Source organism: Rana temporaria, chromosome 1 (genome assembly GCF_905171775.1).
Source record: "Rana temporaria chromosome 1, aRanTem1.1, whole genome shotgun sequence".
Lineage (NCBI taxonomy): Eukaryota > Metazoa > Chordata > Amphibia > Anura > Ranidae > Rana > Rana temporaria.
This window is the reverse complement of record NC_053489.1, coordinates 66,489,886-66,512,164: the sequence shown is the minus strand read 5'-3', so window position 1 is coordinate 66,512,164 and position 22,279 is coordinate 66,489,886. Positions and strand designations below refer to the sequence as shown.

Sequence of the window (22,279 nt, the reverse complement as noted above, 5' to 3'; positions counted from 1 at the left end):
TGTCCTTGACTAGACTTACGTTTAACATAGGAGTCTATGGAAGGGGTGCCCGGATTTGAAAAATCGGTGATCCCCAGCCGTAAGTCCCCCAGACAGAAAACTTTACACACTTATAGAGTGGGGCTACATGTGTTTGGTTGGTACTGGGTCCCCAAAGTCTGTGAGATCAGGCGCAAAAGGGTGACTCGAGTATAAGCCGAGGGGGGCATTTTCAGCACAAAAAAATGTGCTGAAAAACTCGGCTTATACTCGAGTATATACGGTACTTTCTATTGACAATTGATTTCATACATTGATTGTTTGATAAAAAGCCTATACTAATCTACCTATGACAAAAATATAAAAGCTATGATACCTTGTCTTATACTGGAACTTTATCGTGGTGGACAAGTTCTGAAAATCTCCATAAGTCCAATAACATGTTATTGTCTCCAGCTGTGGCGATCGGCAGCTCGTGATTCTGGGCCCTCTCGAAGTTTCTAAAAAAGAACAGAACAACGGGGTTAATTGAATTGTTGTGAACAGGAAGCAAACATCAACTTGCACATTGCTATCAGCTATTTCTATATTAAAATCTTTTTTATAAAGCAACATCGCTTCACAGTTAGCCATACCCAGCCGTCTTAAGTTCCCCAGGCAGCTGGTGATTTTGTTAACCTGAATCCAATAATGCGTGCTGTGTGTATGTACAAAACAAAATTATTTTACTTGTTTACCATGAAAATCAATTACTGACACTTCTGGAGGTCACAACAGGAGCTGCTATGATTTGTGAACAGCCTGTTCTAGGGCTTGCAAAGTCTAAGGTAGAATTGACAAGTTTTAAGTAAACACTCCTGTAATGTACTTACAAAATAATTCCAGACAATTCTTTTACTTCCATCATCCTAGCTGCCCCAATGCAGAAAGATGTTGCAAATCTTTTGCTTTAAATTGAAGCCAACTTGTTTTTTTTTTAAGGGTGCATTCACAATGTTCCAACACATTAACATTATTACACGCCTTACTACAATGCAGAGTGATGCGTTTTATGTGCATAGGTGCAATGCAATGTCGTTCATTCCTAAAATTGAACTTCAGGCAAAAAGCATACATGAAATAAAATATCATAAAAAGTAAAACTGCGCTAATTTAGATCATATTCGAGCAGCAACCCTCCTGTAAGATATATACAGTGCATAAACGTAATAGTAAATAAGGCAGCGCTATTGACACTTAGTTAGGTAGTGCTAATGAAAAAAAAGTAAAAATACAAATACTTATTAATTTTGCAAGAACCAAAATCATTAAAATAAATAGCTCAAATTCAAAGGATTGCCCCTCCAAATTCGTAACGTGTCCTTCCAAAGTGTTAGGCCTCGTACACACGGACGGACTGTGCGATGAAAACGGTCCGCCGGACCGTTTTCATCGGACATGTCTGCTGCCGGATTTTGGTCTGATGGTTGTACACACCATTAAACCAAAATTCCCGAGGACAGGATACGCGGTGACGTGGCCACGCCGTCGCGGCGACGTGCGCGACCCTGGAAGGTCAATGCTTCCACGCATGCGTCGAATCACTTCGACGAATGCGAGGGCTTTCAGCCGAGCGGACATGTCCGGTAAGTCGTACAGACGACCGAACATGTCCGACAGACAGGCTTCCAGCTGACATGTTTCTTAGCATGCTAAGAAACATTTGTCCGCTGGAAACCTGTCCGTTCCGCCGGAAAATTGTCCGGTTGGACGTACAGACGACCGAACATGTCCGCTGAAACTGGTCTGGTCGATCGTGTGTACGAGGCCTAAGTTTTCACCACCAAGTAATGTGCAAAATCCACTGCAAGGGATGCTCGCTTGATCATAAGCTCAATAATGGCATGCAATGCCAAGCTGCGGTTTCCAAAGCGAGCAAAGTCCTTTCTTGTATTAAGAGAGGTATGGACTCCAGAGACAGAGATATAATTTTGCCCCTGTACAAATCATTAGTAAGACCTCATCTGGAATATGCAGTTCAGTTTTGGGCACCAGTTCTCAAAAAGGATATAGGAGAACTGGAGAAAGTGCAGAGAAGAGCAACCAAACTGATAAGAGGCATGGAGGAGCTCAGCTATGAGGAAAGATTAGAGGAACTAGATTTATTCACTCTTGAGAAGAGGAGAATAAGGGGGGATATGATCAACATGTACAAATATATAAGAGGTCCATACAGTGAACTTGGTGTTGAGTTATTCACTTTACGGTCATCACTGAGGACAAGGGGGCACTCTTTACGTCTAGAGGAAAAGAGATTTCACCTCCAAATACGGAAAGGTTTTTTCACAGTAAGAGCTGTGAAAATGTGGAACAGACTCCCTCCAGAGGTGGTTCTGGCCAGATCAGTAGATTGCTTTAAGAAAGGTCTGGATTCTTTCCTAAATGTACAGAATATAACTGAGTACTAAGATTTGTAGGTAAAGTTGATCCAGGGTAAATCCGATTGCCTCTCGGGGGATCAGGAAGGAATTTTTTCCCCTGCTGTAGCAAATTGGATCATGCTCCGCTGGGGTTTTTTGCCTTCCTCTGGATCAACTGTGGGTATGAAGTTGGGTGTATAGGATTTTACTGTGTTTTTTTATTTTGTTTTTTGTGGTTGAACTGGATGGACTTGTGTCTTTTTTCAACCTGACTAACTATGTAACTATGTAACCAGCTGATGGGGATCTCCTATTATGGAAGGTCACAGACACTTGTGGCTAATACCCAGCCAGGGCCTTTATCCAGTGAGCAGGATATTTAAATGGCATCTCCCACCAAGCCTATATTCCAGAGATCAGGGAACGGCTGAACTCGGATAAGGATACAGGGTCCAGGGCGCTCCACACAACGTGAAATTATGAGTTCCTCTCTGAGTGCAATCATAGTCCTCTCTGAGTGCAATCATAATTCCCCAAAAAGAGATAAACTCGCCATAGTGTAAAATCTCAATTTTAATATAAAATATAAAATCAAAAAAGTAATGCACTCACATCAATGTAGTTTGAAAACTGCATATCAAACAGGGAGGAGCGACGCGCTGATGTGATCCCAGAAAGACGGGTGTTTGTGGTTGTTTTATATGCTGTTTTTTAACTACATTGATATAAGTGCATTACTTTTTGGTTTTATATTAAAAATCGAGACCCTGCTGCGGGTCCCAGCAGGGGGTCCAGTGCATCCCTGTAGACCGATTCAGGTGCAAATCAGGTTTTGGGTGAACTTCTACTTGAATGAAGACAGAGCGCCATTGATTTGTTTTTGAAGTTCTGCCTGAAGTTAAGTTCTATTGGCACCCAACACACCATGCCAAACCACCTACATTCCAGTGCACTGCTATGCATGGAAATGCACTACCATGCGTTTTGGTGCACAGCGTTGTAAAAAACGATTTTTAGTATGGTCTAGTGAAGGGGTCTCAAAACTTTCAAAACAAAGGGCCAGTTTACTGCCCTTTAGACTTGGGGGGAGGGGAGCGGACTGTGGCCAGTGGGAGTAGAAAATGGTGTCGGTGCAAACAATAGTGCCCCTTAAATGGTGTCACGAGAAAAATAGTGTCCCATCTTTGGTGTCAGTGGGAGGAATATTTCCTCATCGTTGGTGTCAGTGGGAGGAATATTTCCTCATCGTTGGTGTCAGTGGGAGGAATATTTCCTCATCAATGGTGTCAGTGGGAGGAATATTTCCTCATCGTTGGTGTCAGTGGGAGGAATATTTCCTCATCGTTGGTGTCAGTGGGAGGAATATTTCCTCATCGTTGGTGTCAGTGGGAGGAATATTTCCTCATCGTTGGTGTCAGTGGGAGGAATATTTCCTCATCGTTGGTGTCAGTGGGAGGAATATTTCCTCATCGTTGGTGTCAGTGGGAGAAATATTTCCTCATCGTTGGTGTCAGTTGGAGGAATATTTCCTCATCGTTGGTGTCAGTGGGAGGAATAGTTCCTCATCGTTGGTGTCAGTGGAAGGAATATTTCCTCATCGTTGGTGTCAGTGGGAGGAATAGTGCCTTGTATCAGTGAGGTAAATAGTGTCCCAAAGGCCAGATAAAGGCAAGCAAAGGGCCACAGTCAGTTTGGAGACCACTGGTCTAGTGCGTTGCCAGCCCAGACATACATAATAACATCTGTCAAGTGTTGTTTATTGCTGCCTAAAAGGAAGTGGTGTGGATGGAGTTGGGGTTTAGGGAGCAACATTGGGGGGGGTCAGGGTGGGTATTGGCAGCGGCTAGACTGAAAGTTAGGGTTACCTAGGAAAATCAAGAAAACCTACAAATGTAAAATTTGCTTTTCTCATGTAATTCAATGAACATTTTCCTGGAAACCTCTTTATTTCTGTCACTTTTAAATTTCAGATAAAGCATCTACAGTTGTAGTCTTCAAGCAGAATAGTTTTTATAGCAAAGAAAGCATCATTTGCATTCCTCTAAAGATGCATGTTCCCAACCAATGAAATATTTAAACATTTTTTTATAATGTGGTATTCGAATACCCTCCTGAATAAATTGTATGGAATCTTGGCATCTATTTGAAAAAGTTTCTATTTGAAAAGAGTTTTGTCTGGGCAGCCAATCTGTTGCCTGTGTCAAATATTTTTTTTTAAGGATTGGACCATCATTTCTAACTTTAATACAAACGTTATTTGTTGAAATGTCCTTAAGACATTGGATAACAAATTTGGAAATCCCAACATTTTTGGCCAAATATTGGAGATGACCTAACATCTATGGGTCACCAGCAGGCACTGTCAGCCAAGACGAGTTAACCGCATGTGTTGGAAAACCTTGCTTGATGACTTTTGTTTTCCCCTTCTTCTGATATTCTTTAAAGTCTAAATATAAGTGGTTGGTGGTTAACATAAATATCTAAACATGGTTAGATTATGGCTCTACTTCCAAGAACAACACCCCCTTGTGACTATGGTGACATTCATTGATGCTTTATGAGGTCCAGGATGGTGATATGAAAGTCTTTTTTTTTTTTATCACGAGTATGCCGTTTAATAGGTAAAATAGATGCCCCGAAGGTGCCTCCTAAACATAATCAGGACTATGTGGCCTCTTAGGCCTAGTACACACGAGAGGACCGTTTCCGCGGATAAATCCTCTGGCGAATTTTGATCTCATGGTTGTACTAACCATGAGATCAAAATCCCCGTGGAATTCCGTCCGCGGTGACGCATCGTGCCGTCGCTGCGATGATGACGCGGCGACGTGCGCGACGCTGTCATATAAGGACTTCCACGCATGCGTCGAATCATTACGACGCATGCGGGGGGATGGATTCGGACAGATTGATCTGGTGAGTCTGTACAGACCAGCGGATCAATCCGTTGGAATGGATTCCAGCGGATAGATTTCTTAGCATGTTAAGAGATTTTGATCCGCTGGAAATCCATCCCGGGGGGAAAAAATCCGCGGAAAAATATCCGCTGGATTGTACACACCAGGGGATCCTACTGTTGAAACCGGTCCGCGGATCAATTTCAGCGGATCGATCCTCTCGTGTGTACGGGGCCTAACACAACTTTTGGTTGTGCCCACCCCTTGAGCAATTTTGGTAAAATATCTTCCCATTTTTCTAGAATAAATAAGTTCACAACACCAATAAGCCCCCCTCTGATTGTTTTGGGGTTTTTCTGGGCTTCCTTTAAGGTGGGGTAGTAAACTGGAGATAGCGGAAATAGTTTGCAGCTGCCAAGGAATGCTAAGCTCTTAGCTAGACATAAGTCCTGCTTCTTCTATTAGGCCTCTTGCACACGATTATCCAGTTTAAGCATCTACATCTTCTTATATAGGTAGATTCAGGTAGAGAGGAGCAAAGTTACGGCGGCGTAGCTTAGCGTCTTTAGGCTACGCCGCCATAAGTTAGCTAGGCAAGTACATGATTCTCAATGTACTTGCCTGCTAATATACGGCGGCGTAGCCTAAAGCGGGCGGGCGTAAGGGCGCCGAATTCAAATGTGTTGGAGGGGGGCGTGTTTGATGGCAATGAGGCTTGACCTCACGTTTTTTAAGTTTTATCCTAACTGCGCATGCGCCGGGCGCCTACATTTCCCAGTGTGCATTGCGGCTACGTACGCCGCACGGGCCTATTGATTTCGACGTGGACGTAAACGACGTAAATCCCGATTCGCGGACGACTTACGCAAACAACGTAAAAAATGTGAATCTCGCGGCGGGAACGGCGGCCATATTTTAACATTGTTATTCCACCTAATAGGTTGAATAACTTTAGGCCTGCTAATGCCTTACGGAAACGGCGTAAATCGACTGCGGCGGCCGGGCGTACGTTCGTGAATCGGAGTATCAACTCATTTACATATTCTACGCCGACCGCAATGGAAGCGCCACCTAGCGGCCATCCAAAATATTGCAATCCAAGATAGGACGGCACAAGCTGTCCTATCTTAGATATTTTTAAGCGTATCTCTGTTTGAGAATAGGCTTAAACATGAGTCAGCGTAGATTCCGAGTTAGGTCGACTTATCTACTGATAAGTCGGCCTAACTCTACCTGTTAATGTATATTTATGCAGTTTTGCGCATATGCGTTTGTGGCAAATTTGCTCACATTTTCGCGCATGAGTGGAATCTTGTCCTCGGATTGACAATGTCAATGGACAAATCTGTGTGCATTTGCGTGAATGCGCACGAGTTGTAAATTACTGACTAAAAATTATGATTTTTCTATTTTATTTTTACTGAAGAATACACACCACTTGTTTACATGCCTGTGTGCATAGGCACATTACAATTAACTGTATTTTAGCTCAGTAAAAAAAATAAGCTGTACAAAGCATTTTCAAGCTGCAGTGTGCAAGAGGTCTTAATGTTGTTACCATTTTGATGTATATATTGGTTACTGGAGGAAACCAAATCAGAAAATGTCATCTTCAAAAAAGACAAGACATCCATATTACAGTTTCTTTCCATACTAGCTGTCTTAGAATTGTGCCTGTATTAAATTGATGTCTTGCAATATTTTTCATTTCAGCAGCATCAACCAGAACAGTTCTAACATTTTATTAAATAGAAAAAATAAAGGTTTATGTTTGTCGGTTATTCAGTAATATGCAGACATTAAATCCTGAGAGAGAAACAAAATATTCTGCTTGACTTTCAATTTCTTTCCCTAACAAATGTCTACAGTATCTGTGCATGGATAATAACAGCAGACTGACTCCATAGAAGCTGTTAACCATATGAAGTAAGGAAAAATAAGCAATGATTGTGCACATACACTAAAAACAGACAGATTTCAGCTGAATTTAGAAGTACCAATTTTCCTAAGCGCTCAATCCAATAGTGAAAGCTCCAAACAAGTGTGTGTGGGGGGCAAGAATAACAAACTCAAGGGCAGCCTAACAGCACTATTGTCGTTGGTTCAAATCCCAACCACAGCACTGCCTGCATAGAGTTTGGATGTTCCTAATTGTGCCTGCATGGGTTTCCTCCTACTTTCCAAAGACATGCTGGCAGGCAGGGGCGGACTTACAACTCATGGGGCCCCCGGGAAATAGAAGATTATGGGGCCCCCGGGCTTACAGATGGCCACCAAGCCAGGAGGCAGTACAGAGGCGGGGCAGCTAAAATCTCGGGTTTTTTACATCAAAAGCATGTCGGTTTTGGACATATCAGGGACAGATGTAAAAAAAACACAGATTTGTACATACTGTCCCTGGTTTTACTGAGCCTGGCAACCCTGATGGGGCCCCCTAGTGGCACTTGGAGTGCAAAGTGGATTTGCCTTTAGTAAATCAACCCCAGTGTGTCACTGTACCTCCCGGCCTCTGAGGAAAGGGGAATCCCCCCAAAACGCGTTCTGATACAGGCACATGCCATCAATAAACAACATCCCAGAGGGCGGGCTTCACAAGTGTCAGCGCCAGAACCAGCTTCCGTCAGCGGCTTCCAGCAGGAGAGCAGTACGACTTACCCTGCAGCCCGGCTGGACTGTTCACCAGCGAATCAGCTGGATAACAGGAGCAGCCCGAGAGGTACAGTGGCACACTGTCTCATTATACTCACGACCTGTGTGAGTGCACCTGCTTTTTATTCAATTTTCAATAAATATCAATTGTCTTTACTACACTTAGATCCATTGCGTGGTTTCATTTTGTTTCATCTTAAGCTGATTTTAACCTACTGTAGTTTACTACTGAAAAACAATAAATTCCAATTACATGCTCCTAGGCTGCCACACATAACTCTGTTTCATAAAAAAATAAAAATCATGGCTTCTGCTGTATTATGCTAGCAAAGCGTATAACAGTTGCAAGATGGTTAATTTTCCCCTTTAGGTGACAGAATTGGTTTTGCAGTACTGCCACACTCATGAGTTTACAGGGGAGCAAAAGGTTCCTATTAAACCAGCAGCATGCTGGGTGATTAATGATGTCCTACTTATAAAGCTTCTGCAAGTCATTCTTGACATTAATTGCCTGGCAACTGTCTTACGTGGAATGGCTCCATGTTATGCATATTGGATACTGGACTGCAGGGTTATCGCTGTTTAAACCCACGCAAACAATGTGAGATTTATGAACAAACTGTATGCCTGGCAGGTATTTGGTTCACAGTTTATTCCAAATGGGAGTAAATGGCTCACAACCAAAGTTTGGTTTGCATTTAAAAGGTTTTAAAGAGAACCTGTGCCTTGCCCATACAGGTTCTCCTATTTGCTCAACACCCTTTTTGTTTAAGCTCATCTTTCCTTTGCAAACCAAATGTTCCTTAAGCCCACCAGAGCTTTCTCAAATACCAGTACTTCCAGGGACGGGACAGCATGTGACCCTCTCCCCTTCCTCCAATGATGCAACAATGGACACCTGATTGGCCAATCTCCCTGAGCACTGTCACAAGGGGTCAGGGTGAAAGACCTTAGCACTGTGTAAGCCCTGACCACAATAACTTGGTATTCACGCAGGCCTTCTCTTCTTTCTTGCAGGTAAACAGGGGCAGGGAAGGAATGGCAAAGCCTGACTTCAACATCAGTGGTGGTGCGTCCATATGGGCGCACAGGAGCTGTCCTCTCTCTCCTGCCACCCCCCCATGGCGCTTGCAGTTCACCCAGCTGTGTTAGAAAAGCAAATGAATATTCGCTTTCCTAGCACTGAACCGCCTCCCCGCCAATCAGGTGCTTGAGTCTGTTATCTGTCACCTGATTGGCTGAAATGACAGGCGCCACTATTGGACGCCTATCAGGAAGAGAAGACGGAAGATGAGGACAGCAGGAGATGCATGAAGGACCTCGTTTGTCGCTGCCCCACCAAGACAGGGTAAGTGCCAGGCAGACGACAAGTGAATGGGGGGTCACACTGGCGGCATTCAAGGGCACACTGGTAGAATTTGATGGGCACACTGGCAGCATTTAATGGGCACACTGGCAGCATTTAATGGGCACAGTGGCAGCATTTAATGGGGAGAGTGGTTGCAATTGATGGCACAGTGGCTGCAATTGATGGGCACAGTGGCAGCATTTAATAGGGTTTTTTTTTTTTTAAATCAGTTTGTTTGTGCCCCCCCCAAAAATTTTGAGCACCAGCCGCCACTGTTCAACATCAATTTTTAAATTAACTTGCCTAACAAATGCCTCTATATGTATCTGCGCATGGGGTGGGGAGGAACAAGTCAAAGGTTCACTTTAAAGCAGTATTAAACCCAAAAGCAAAAATGTTATATATTTCAGTTTACCAATCCTTCAATGTGGAGGCTGCATTGTTTTATTATGTTTCCACCTTTATTTTCAGCTGGCGTTGGTATAGAGCAATGATGGCGAACTTGGGCACCCCAGATTTTTTTTTATCGTAGGTGAACACAACGTCCGATTTTTGTTTAACGTGTATAGAATTGGTATGGAAATAATCGGAAAAGCATAGTTCACACCAGTGCAGTCAGTTCCAGAAAAAAAAGTAGAATATGAATTTTTCCTGCACTGGACTGTACTGGAATGCAGTACTGGACCCTAGTATAGTGAAAAAACTGTAATGCATCTGGAAACGTATCAAAAACACACACCAAAAGCGCACCAGAACACGCATGCAGAAAAGCATCCGGAACGGATCTGGAGTGCGTTTTTGTGGCTTTAACTGGCCTAAAAAAAAATATTTTTTTTGGGGTGCGACTCGTTAAAGTCCTGTGGGCAATGAATCGTTGTTGAAAAAAAACAGACTTATGGCCCGTACACATGATCCGAAAATCGGACGACCGATCGTGCAACTTTTTTTGATTAATAGTCGCGAGTAGAATTTGAATCTGTTACTAAATTCATAAAAATTCTCGTACGACAGGAAAGAAAAAATAAATAAAACAGAAGTGATGTCATGTGTTGTAATATACTGTACTGACTAAACGAAAATCGTACGATCTGGTATCATACGAGGAAAATTTTCGTGCTTGTCTGATCAAATAATATCGGATGAATTGTCGTGATTGGCTCTCGAAAGCTCTGTACTAACGATCCAATTATCGTAGGATTCTTCCTGGGATGCCAGTTTTCGTCCGATATTCGGATCGTGTGTACAGGCCATTATTGGCTGCATCAACAGGTGAAAATAAAGGAAAATTAATATCCTTATCACATCCATGAATCGGTAAGTTGCAAAATAATAATCTTTTGTTTTTGGCTTTAATACATCTTTAAAAAACACCATCATGTAATTCTGATGATTTTTTTAATCAGTATATTACCGTATTTATCGGCGTATAACACGCACCCTAACTTTGAAAGGGAAGTTTCAGGAAAAAAACTTTCCACAGCCCCCTGCGTATAACACGCAGGCACAGTTTACCTTCTAATTTCAGGGTAAAAAGTGAGTGTTATACGCCAATAAATACAGTAATTCATTTTTTATTTGTCAAACTTGTATTTATATTTTTCCCTGCAGCTACATGCAGACCACATGTACAGCAAAAGCAAAAGGGGTTGGTAAAAGTATTAATTGGTCAGCTTTTATTTTTACCGTTTATATCTTTGTAGCACCCCTGGCCTGGCTAAATTTAGTGTATAGCTCAGCTGTACACTAAATTTAAAAGTTTGTATACTTCCTTTCTCTCCCAGATGTAGGCAAGCATAGGAGTGGGCATACACGGCTCCCATGGCTACTCCCCTTAATTGGTGGTAGAACTTTTGGTTAAACACAAAACAGATGTTAATTAGAATCAGATCCAAGAGTTCCACCATCAAATCATTCTGTGGTCCTGCCAGGGGATGATGTATATCTAGTCATTGGGATACCATGTGTACCCCCACCTCATGTGGGATGGATGAATATAGAGACTCAACATCTACTCCCACCAGGATTTTGATTGAGCCAATGAGGAGAGAGATGGGGCAGGTTGAGTGGCGGCTTCATGTCTGAATGGACACACAGAGCTGCGGCTCAGCTCAGGTTCCCCCATAGCAAGTCGCTTGCTGTGGGTGCACTTGCAGGAGGTCTGGGCCAGGAGCGCCAAACGAGGGACCCGAGAAGAGGAGGATCCAGATTGCTCTGTGCAAAAACACTACAGAGAGCAGATAAGTATAACATGTTTGTTATTTTTAAATAACAAAAAAAAAAAATAGAGACTTTAGTATCACTTTAAACCAGTGAAACTCATCGTCAACTCTTGCATTCAGGATGGCAAGCGTTGAGAACCAGAAACATGCTTTACATCGGGGACGTGCAGTGAGGTCAGTGGCTGGTGAGGCAGTAGCTAGTATCAGAGCCAGATACACACAGGTTACATACCCCACGATCATTAGAGTACGAGCAAAAATTCGAGCACTAGACCTCCTCTGTAACTCCAAATATGTAACCAGTAAATAAACTGAAGTTTGGCGCCATGCCACAAGTGTGCGAAATTTTAAAGTGTGACATGTTAGGTATCTATTTACCCGGAGTAACATCATCTTTCACATTACATGAAAAAAAAATCAGGCTAACGTGTGTTTTTTTTATTCATGAAACAGTTTTTCCCCCCAAAAAAAACACGTTTAAAAAAATTGCTGCGCAAATACCGTGTGACATAAAAAGTTGCAACGACCACCATTTTTTTCCCTAGGGTGTCTGCTAAAACAATAAGGCCCAGATTCAGGTAGATTGGCGTATCTATGCGGCGGCGTAACGTATCCGATTTACGTTACGCCGCCGCAAGTTTTTCAGGCAAGTGCTTTATTCACAAAGCACTTGCCTGCAAAGTTGCGGCGGCGTAGCGTAAATCACCCGGCGGAATTCTAATTCGGCGGGTAGGGGGCGTGTATCATTTAAATGAAGCGCGTCCCCGCGCCGAACGAACGGCGCATGCGCCGTCCGTAAAATATCCCAGTGTGCATTGCTCCAAATCACGTCGCAAGGACGTCATTGGTTTCGACGTGAACGTAAATGACGTCCAGCCCCATTCACGGACGACTTACGCAAACGATGTAACTTTTTAAAATTTCGACGCGGGAACGATGGCCATACCTAACATTGGCTGCGCCTCATATAGCAGGGGCAACTTTACGCCGGGAAAAGCCTAACGTAAACATCGTAACTTTACTGCGTCGGCCGAGCGTACGTTCGGGAATTTGCGTATCTAGCTAATTTGCATACTCGACGGGGAATCCGACGGAAGCGCCACCTATCGGTCAAAAAAAAATTGCAGTTTAGATCCGACGGCGTAAGAGACTTACGCCTGTCGGATCTAATGGATATCCATGCGTAACTAATTCTAAGAATCAGTCGCATAGATACGACGGCTCAGATTAGGATTTACGATGGCGTACATGGCGCTGCACCGTCGTAAGTCCTATGAGAATCTGGGCCTCAAATATATATATATATAATGTTTAGGGGTTCTGAGTAATTTTCTAGCAAAAAAAAATTATGATTTTTACATGTGGGAGAGAAGCATCTGAATTGGCCTGGGTGGCAAGGGTTTAATTACCATAAGTAAGTAATATACATTAGGGTTGTCCAGATACCGATACCAGTATCGGTATCGGGACCGATACCGAGTATTTGCGGGAGTACTCGTACTCGCGCAAATACCCCCGATACCCAAATAGAATACTTTCCCCCCCCTTTCCCCCCCGCCGCATCGCACCGCCACATCAAGGGACATGGCTAGAGGGACATTGCTGCATATGTGAGGGACATGGCTAGAGGGACATTGCTGCATATGTGAGGGACATGGCTGCATATGTGAGGGACATGGCTAGAGGGACATGGCTGCATATGTGAGGGACATGGCTAGAGGGACATTGCTGCATATGTGAGGGACATGGCTAGAGGGACATTGCTGCATATGTGAGGGACATGGCTAGAGGGACATGGCTAGAGGGACATGGCTGCATATGTGAGGGACATGGCTAGAGGGACATGGCTGCATATGTGAGGGACATGGCTGCATATGTGAGGGACATGGCTAGAGGGACATGGCTGCATATGTGAGGGACATGGCTAGAGGGACATGGCTGCATATGTGGGGGACATGGCTGCATATGGGGGGGACATGGCTGCATTTGGGGACACATTTAAAAAAAGTATCGGTATTCGGTATCGGCGACTACTTGAAAAAAAGTATCGGTACTTGTACTCGGTCCTAAAAAAGTGGTATCGGGACAACCCTAATATACATTTACTATATTGTACCCAAGCAGGTGGCTTGACGAACAAATTACTGAAGTTTGAAGTTATAACTTTCAACCAGTAATTTCAGAGTAAATAGACAAATAATAAATTATTATGTTATATCATATAGCATAATAAAGGAAAAGGATAAAGAGACAAAGCTCTCAAGCCTCGTACACACGACCGAGAATCTCGTCAGGAAAAACCCGTCGTTTTCCCTGACGAGATTCTTGGCAAGAAACTCTTGCCGCCCGTGTGTACAGATTTTCGTTTCAAAAGAACCGCGGTTCTCTTGAAAGGGAAGAATGCGGTGACGTCATCGCGTATGACAAGCATGCGCTTGTCACATTCGATGCCGTCGCCGCCATCTTGCTTCACCCTACCTATGCCATGGAAGCTACCGTGCATGCGTCAAAGTCATTTCGAGCATGCGCGGGTTTCCACGGCGACAGGTAAGTATACACACTCTTGGGTTTCTCGTCGAGAAACAGGCTGACAAGAATCTCGACGAGAAAAAAGAGAGCAGGTTCTCTTTTTTTCTTGTCAAGATTTTGGCCAGATTTCCTGACGAGAAACCTGAATGCCTCGTACACACAAACGGGAATCTCGGCAAGAAGCTGTTTTCTTGCTGTTTTTTGCCGAGAAAACCAGTCGTGTGTACGAGGCTTCACAGTTAGATTGGATTTACACATATAGCATATTAATATATGATTTAGCTTGAATATAACAGTACATTTTGAGCAGGCAGCAGATTCTCGTTCTCCATCTTAACTGTGTGGAAAAAACATAGGGGTTATGGGTAAATCTTGTACTCATAAACACGTTTTTCCTTGTAGTTAAGAGGGCTGGAAGGGAGGATTTGTCTTTTAGACACATGCCCCCTTCTATGACACTGCAGTGAGAGGCGTGCCTCCACTGCAGCATTTTTATTGGACAGCTAGGACCAATGGTACTTTACCATTGACCCAAGACTCCAAGGTGTTCATTGAGCTCAGTGCCTCTGACAAGAAGTGAGAGGCACTGTGAGCTCATCTTCTCAGTCTTCTGCAAAGAGAGTGTGCCAGCTTGTATCTAAAGTGGCCACTCTGTATTTTGCTTCTCACAGGCTACGCAAGGAGCCTCATATCTCTGGAACCATAGGTCTTAGGGCCCCAAACTTTTACCAGTGGTGGCGAGGGACTTAGGTTACATACCCATTTGGGGTCTGTGCGAACCCAGGTTACCGATCTATGACCCTTGAAGCTCGATTTTTTTTTAATGTTCATGGCCCTGCCTCACCTGCCTTTCCTGACTGCACGTCCCTGCTTTACATGGTCAGGTTCATGTTAAGTGTAAGCTGCAAGGAGCTTGGGAACCTGTTTTCTTTTAAGTAATAAAAATAATTAATAAAACAAAGTTAAAAATGCACACTTATAACACATGTTTTATGTGCAACCAGATGTTGAGTTTTCGGGGGTCCTCGTTTAACCATAACGCTAAATGTACAGAGTACCCTCTTCCCCTGACAACGCCCGTTTAGCGACGAAACACGCAGAACCTGGTCTGTGATGTCATCATACCCACCAGTGGATTGGCAGTGGCACTTTCATTTTACATGCTGGTTTCTACATATCTCCTGTGATGTTAAAAAACAAGATGGTGATTGAATACACTACAGAATGAGATTTTTTTTTTTTGTCCTCCTTATATTCTAAATTAATTTTGGTATAAGATGCTGAGTTATTGGGGTACTTGTGGAGATTAGAGATGCATGGCAGTCAGGCACTATTGATCTCTTATAATATTGAGATCTTACACATTTGGTAAGAAGTTTGAGCACTAGTGGGCACTCTGCAGTGGACCCCTGTGTACTGGGTGTATCAGGGCACATGCGTTTTGACTTTTTCACATGCTTAAATTTGGACTTGCACTATAAGCTGTTTTGCAATTAATTTGTATATTGTCATACATATTTTTGATATTTTAGTGATTTATACACTGTTTTCATTAACATTTTTGTGATTTCAATTTAAGTTTTTTTTTTTTTATGGTCCCGTATTTGGATTATATTAGTGTGCTGCTTTTCTTTTTGGTGATACACTCGGCAGAGAAATGTCCTTATTTTTTTGTTAAATATACAATGATGAGAAAGCTTTTAGTGTAAGATGTAAGCTTTTACTTTAATGCAATTTTTTATTATGTACAGTAAGATTTTTGGACATGTTGTAGTATTAGTGTGTGTCAATAATGTTTTTGTTTTACTAATATTTTCTTAACTGCCATGTAAAACAGTACTATATTTCAATTCTAATATTCCAATTGGGAAGGGTCTTCTACAAACTTTCAAGCTGGTGAATGTAAAAAAAAAACATGAAACGATTTGGCCTAATAAGGTACAAAACTAAAGGCAAGGCTTAGCAGTGAAATGGTTAAAAATCAAGTGCATCTTTCCAACTGGCCATTGATGTTCTAATTGCTTTTCCGCAGACAGAAGTTTACTGGCTAAAGTAAAAAAAAGAACAGCAAAGTGACAGAAATCTATGGCAAAATTGTGAATTCATATACAGGAAGAGGCCAGAGATGAGCCAGACAATCGTTGCCAAGAAAAGTCCAAGTTGGACACATTCCGAAAGGGAAAGAATGCTCCAGCCTTCATTGGAGGGAGTTCACGGTTTACTGACTGTGTAAACAATGAGTTATTGACCTTCATACATAGAATCCCTCCTCTGTGAACGCCATGGAAAAACACAGCTATACTAGCAAGTATACAATTTTGGTACTATTAGGCAACTATTAAAATTGGACATGATCTCTAAGCCACACGCTGGCGTAAAACATCACCACTGCCTAATGTGCTCCTAAGAGTAAAAAGACAGAAAAACAAGACTATCCCATATGGAACTTTGAAACTTTCATAAATCATTTTGAGTTCCATGAGAGAAAAGCTATTTCTGTTTGGGCCAGATGGTGGTGCCCTTGCTGTTTCTGTGGCCAGATTATGAATCTTGTTGCTCTCCGATAGGTTAGCGATTCCCTTGCCAGGATATTTATGTTCTCTTCTTCTAAAAGTATTGTCATTGTTAGCAAATATATTATCAGAATTTTTTTTGAAAAAGTTAAGCTTTGCTGAGAGGCATAAGAGGCTTCTATATAAAACAATCACCAAAGCGAAGACAGCCTGCTCCTCACTACCTGTCCATTGGTGATACATCACCAGGCACATAAGTAAAAGTGATGGAAGCAGCCTTTTACTTGGTTGCTGTCCAATCAAACCCGACAGATGATGCATAAAAATTCTGATTGCCCTGTCTAATGACATCAGGCAAAGCAGTTTGTGATGACCAGCCTGAGTATGCACAATACCACAGCAGACAAAAAAGTGGATGTCAAGTACACTTGGTAAGAGGTGCTTTGTGGGCAAGATAATATTGTACAGTGTGCCTCTTCTAGTTTGCTTCGCACTGAACACTCTTTTATTGCTCTCATTTGATGGGAAGCGGTAGGGTTGAAGGACAAGAAGTTAACGTGAGCACCTAAATTGCTCTCTAACAACAGTGGCGTCACTAGGGTTGGTGTCACCTGGTGCGGTAAAACATGGTGTCACCCCCCCCTCTCATAATATTTTTTTTAACAAATAACACAGCATATAATAGGCAATAGTAGTGCTGTTAAAAACTCTAAAGCAACCAGCAGATTTAAATAAAAATATGATATGAAAAAAATTATAAATTCCCCCAGGAAATAACAACCCATAGGATCAGTGCCAGTATCTGCAATAACAATCCCCAGTCAGTTTCCGCAATACTGATCCGCAACATTACTGCCAGTTTCAGCAATAATAATCCCCCAGCAGTGGCGGCTGGTGCAATCAAACGCAGCCACTCTGCAATCAAATGCAGCCACTGTGCCCATTAATTGCTGCCATTGTGCCCATCAAATGCCGCCATTGTAGCCCCCACCCGCCCTCTGTCTGACCGGCACTTACCCCATCTTGGTGGTGGGTCAGGCAGTGGCGAGCTGTGTCCTCCGTGTGTCTCGTCTTCCTGCTAGGTGTCCAATAGCAGCACCTGTCTTTTCAGCCAATCAGGTGACGGATATCAGACCCGCGCAAACTGATTGGCGGAGAGGCGGTTCAGTATTAGAAAAACAAATATTATTTTGCTTTTCTAACACACTTTGGTGGACTCGGAGCGCAATGCTCTGCGTCCACCTTTTTTTAAAGGAACACTAAAGGTTCGTTTTTTATTAGATCAATTGATTGCTGTAAGCAAGAGCATTTAAATATTACTTATCTCGTTTTTCCTTTTGACCTCCAAAATACAGTAATCCAGGTTTGAAAATGCAATTTCCTGTCACTCCTCTTCTTGCTTTCCACCAGCATCTGAGCCGTTTTGCATGGTGGAAAGCAGAATGTGCTCACCCCCTCCCTATGACTACAGCCCTGCGTGAAGATGCTCTCTTATCCCTCACAGGCATGGAGGCTAAGCCTAATGGGAACTGTAGTTCCCATTAGGCCGTGATGTAGCAAGAATGAATGCGCACCGTAAACCAGGAAGTCAGTGAGTATAATGATTCAGGAGTGACAGAGGTGAATAAAACAGCTCGATTTCAACAGGTATCAAACTAGTTATAATGCAACACATTACTTTTTACTTCATCAGCTACTGTCAGACTTTAATTTAAGAGGAAAATATTTTTGACTTTACAACCCCTTTAAGCCTAATCAGGTGCTTAAAAAAAAAGAGACCCCCGCTGCTGTAATTCAGGCGCCCGGTGTCCTAAAAGGGGCCGGACGCTTGAATAGGGAGTGGTGGCGGCCATAGATAGATTCATGCAATGCATGAATCTATCCATTCTACATAGAGTGGCTGGAGAGAGGGGGCAGTGCCCATGCGCCCTTAATGGACACACGCCACTATTGACCCCAGCACTGATGTCAGTTTCCAAAATAATAACCCAACAGCATTTGTGCCAGTTTGTGCAACGATCCCCAGCATTGATGTCAGTTTCCACAATAATAACTGCCAACATTGGTGCCAGTTTCTGCAATGATCCCCAGCATTGGTGCAGTAGCTGCAATAATAGCCCCCAGCATAGATGGTCAGTGGCATTAGGCTATTTTAAATCCTGCAGCATGAAGGGGCTAATTAACACTGGCCACTAATTCAGCACAAGGGGGTTAATTAACACTGCCATTGATCATTAATGCAGTGGTGGCCAGTGTTAATTAACCCCTTTGTGCATTTATTTCACTAATACAACTTAAAAGGTGAAACTAATATATGAGAGACTCATTACATGCAAAGCAAGATAGTTAAAGCCGAATATTACATGCAATTAATAAAACAAGGACTGTACATAGAACAATATGGGACCTCTGAAAAGTATAAGCATGCATTTGTACTCAGTACTTGGTTTGGGCCCCTTTTGCAGCAATTACTGCCTCAATGTGACGTGGCATGAAAGCTATCAGCCTGTGGCACTGCTGAGGTGATATGGAAGACCAGGATGCTTCAATAGCGGCCTTCAGCTCTTCTGTATTGTTCGGTCTCATGTCTCTCATCTTTATCTTGGCAATGCCCCATAGATTCTCTATGGGGTTCATGTCAGGAGAGTTTGCTGGCCAATCAAGCACTGTAATCCCACATTTACTGAACCAGGTTTTGGTGCTTTTGGCAGTGTGGGAGGTGCCAAGTCCTGCTGGAAAATGAAGTCAGCATCCCCATAGAGCTTGTCTGCGGAAGGAAGCATTAAGTGCTCCAAAATCTCCTGGTAGACGGCTGCCGTGACCCCGGACTTAATGAAGCACATTGGACCAACACCAGAAGATAACATGGCTCCCCAAATCAACACAGACTGTGGAAACTTCACACTGGACTTCACGCATCTTGCAGTGTGTGCCTCTCAATTCTATCTCCATACATATGGGTCCTTGGTTTCCAAATGAGATGCAAAATTTGCACTCATCAGAAAGAGGACTTTGGACCACTGAGCACCAGACCAGGTGTGTTTTTCTTTAGCCCAGGTAAGACGCTTCTGACGTTGTTTGTTGTTCAGGAGTGGCTCAACAAGAGGAATACAACATTTAAAGCCCATGTCCAGGATCCGTCTGTGTGTCGCGGCTCTTGATGCACTGACTCCAGCCTCAGTCCACTCCTTGTGAAGGTCCCCAATACTTTTAAAATGGCCTTTTCCTGACAATCCTCTCGTGCCTGCGGTCATCCCTGTTGCTTGTGCACCTTTTTCTTCCACACTTTTCCCTTCCACATAACTTTCTCTTAATGTGCTTTGATACAGCACTTTGGGAACATCCAACTTCTTTTGCAATTACCTTTTGAGGCTTTCCCTCCTTATGGAGGGTGTCAATGATGGTTTTCTGCACAACTGTCAGGTCAGCAGTCTTTCCCATGATTGTGATTCCTACTGAACAAGACTGATATACCATTTAAAGGCTCAGAAACCCTTTGCAGATGTTATGGCTTAATTATCTGATTAGAGTGGGACACTTTGAGCCTAGAATATTCCACCTTTTCACAATATTCAAATTTTCTGAGATTGTGGATTTGGGGTTTTCATGAGCAGTAAGCCATAATCATCACAATTATGACAAATCACGGCTTGAACTATCTTGCTTTGCATGTAATGAGTCTATATCAAATATTAGTTTCCCCTTTTAAGTTGTATTAGTGAAATAAATGAACTTTTGCACGATATTCTAATTTTTCGAGTATCACCTGTACTCTTCCTAGTCAATAGATAATGCACCTAGAAGCTTAAGCTGGGCAGCACTAGGAGTAACCAAATCCCTACACACCTTTCTAATTGAAATTAAGGTGTATTGTCAGAGAAAATACATTTTCTGTAATTCTTCCTGGAAAGTAACTTGTACATCACATTATGACATTCTTGCTGTTCTATATTTTCACGGGGTAATTTCCTATACAGATTGGTAGATTCTGTCTAAAGTGTCTATTGGTGTATCTCACAGTGTTGTTGGCATTCCTTCCAGGACAACTGCTAAAATCTGAGAATGAGTCACAAACGGAGCCTTTTGCTTTCAAAAAGTCTCATAGAAGGCTCATTAATTTTTGTGAGAAATACAGTAAAGTCACATCACTGTGCAGCACCACTAATCTGTGAGCAAATGTGGCTGTCTCTATGTAGCTTTAAAGACGTGTCCCTGAAAATATCTTTGGTTTAAAGTTTAAACAGTATATAATAGTCTTGGTAAATTCAGTTCTCATCAACTAATACAATTTGAGAGAAGCTACTCTCAACTAGGGTTCCAAAGAACCCTAGGGCTCATCCAGAGGTTTCTAGGGGTTCCTCATGCTGTGGCTGATTGGCCTCCGATCTGATGGTGCCTGTGTAGTTTCGGAGCCAACGCCTTTTGGCAGAGCCAGCTGCATGAATCCAATGATCCTTTTAGCCATTTGTAAGTGTGTCATTCTGATCACCATTGTAAGGGGGGGCATTCTTTACACTGAGCACCAATGTATAGGCCATTCTTTGCAACTGAGCACCAATGTAAGGAACATTCTTTCTACTGATCTCCAATGTAAGGGGCATTCTTCTCACTGACCTAGAAAATAACGTGCATGCTAACCACTGGCCTCCAAAATAAGGTGCATTCTTCCCACTAACCTCCAATGTAAGGGGCATTCTTCCCACTGACCTCCAATGTAAGGGGAATTCCTCCCGCTGACCTCCAATGTAAGGTGAATTCCTCCCGCTGACCTCCAATGTAAGGGGAATTCTTCCCATTGGCCATCAATGAAAGGAGCACTTTTCCCACTGACTTCCAATGTAAGGGATATTCTTTCTATTGACCTCCAATGTCAGGTGCATTCTTTCCACTGACCACCACTGTAAGGGGCATTTTCCCACTAATAAATTGTTTTCCCCTTAGGTTCCCTAAAGCCTCGTACACACAATCGGATATCTGATGGAATCTAATCCGATAGATTTTTTTCGTCGGATATTCGATGAAGCTGACTTTCATCAGTCTTGCCTACACACCATCAGTCAAAAATCCGACCGTGCCAAAACGCGGTGACGTAAAACACTACGACGTGCTAAGAAAAATGATGTTTAATGCTTCCGAGCATTTATCGACTTGATTCTGAGCATGTGTGGATTTTTGACCGATGGACTTCCACACAGACGATCATTTTTTTCCATCAGTTTTTTATCCATAGGAAAAATGTAAAACATGTTCTATTTTTTTTCACAGATGGAAAACAAACCGAAGGGGCCCACACACGATCGGTTTGTCCGATGAAAACAGTCCATCGGTCTGTTTTCATCGGACAAACTGATCGTGTGTACAGGGCTTAAGACTTGAAATCATTTCAAGTATTCCTCTGTATTTCAAGTATAGGCTGTTTTAGAGGACAAATTAAATATTATATTAGGAATAATATAAAAGAGGGCTTTAAATATTTATACTGGAGAAAATCCTAAACACTTAATACATGTTTTTAATGTTGACCCATGTATTCTATATTTTTGTAATTTAATTACCTATGTATTTTTATAGATGGACCTTAGTTTATTGACAGTGTGTATGTTAACGCACATCCTCAGTCCTGAAGAAGCGGAAAATCCACAAAAGGTGTAGACTAAATGCAATGTATTCTATTAGGATAAATAAAAATCAATCTTAATCAGCGTAACCCCTTATCTCTACAGTGAATATAAAAAATCAACACAGG

The 22,279-nt window shown here is 42.6% G+C and overlaps 1 protein-coding gene across 1 annotated transcript in view; it reads right to left on the bottom strand.

Moving 5' to 3' along the window:
* GHR (growth hormone receptor) overlaps positions 1–22,279 on the bottom strand; it is a 581,985-nt gene that overhangs the window by 64,399 nt on the left and 495,307 nt on the right. Inside the window, 1 exon segment of the mRNA XM_040343700.1 lies at positions 356–479. Coding sequence (XP_040199634.1) covers positions 356–479 — 124 coding nt within the window.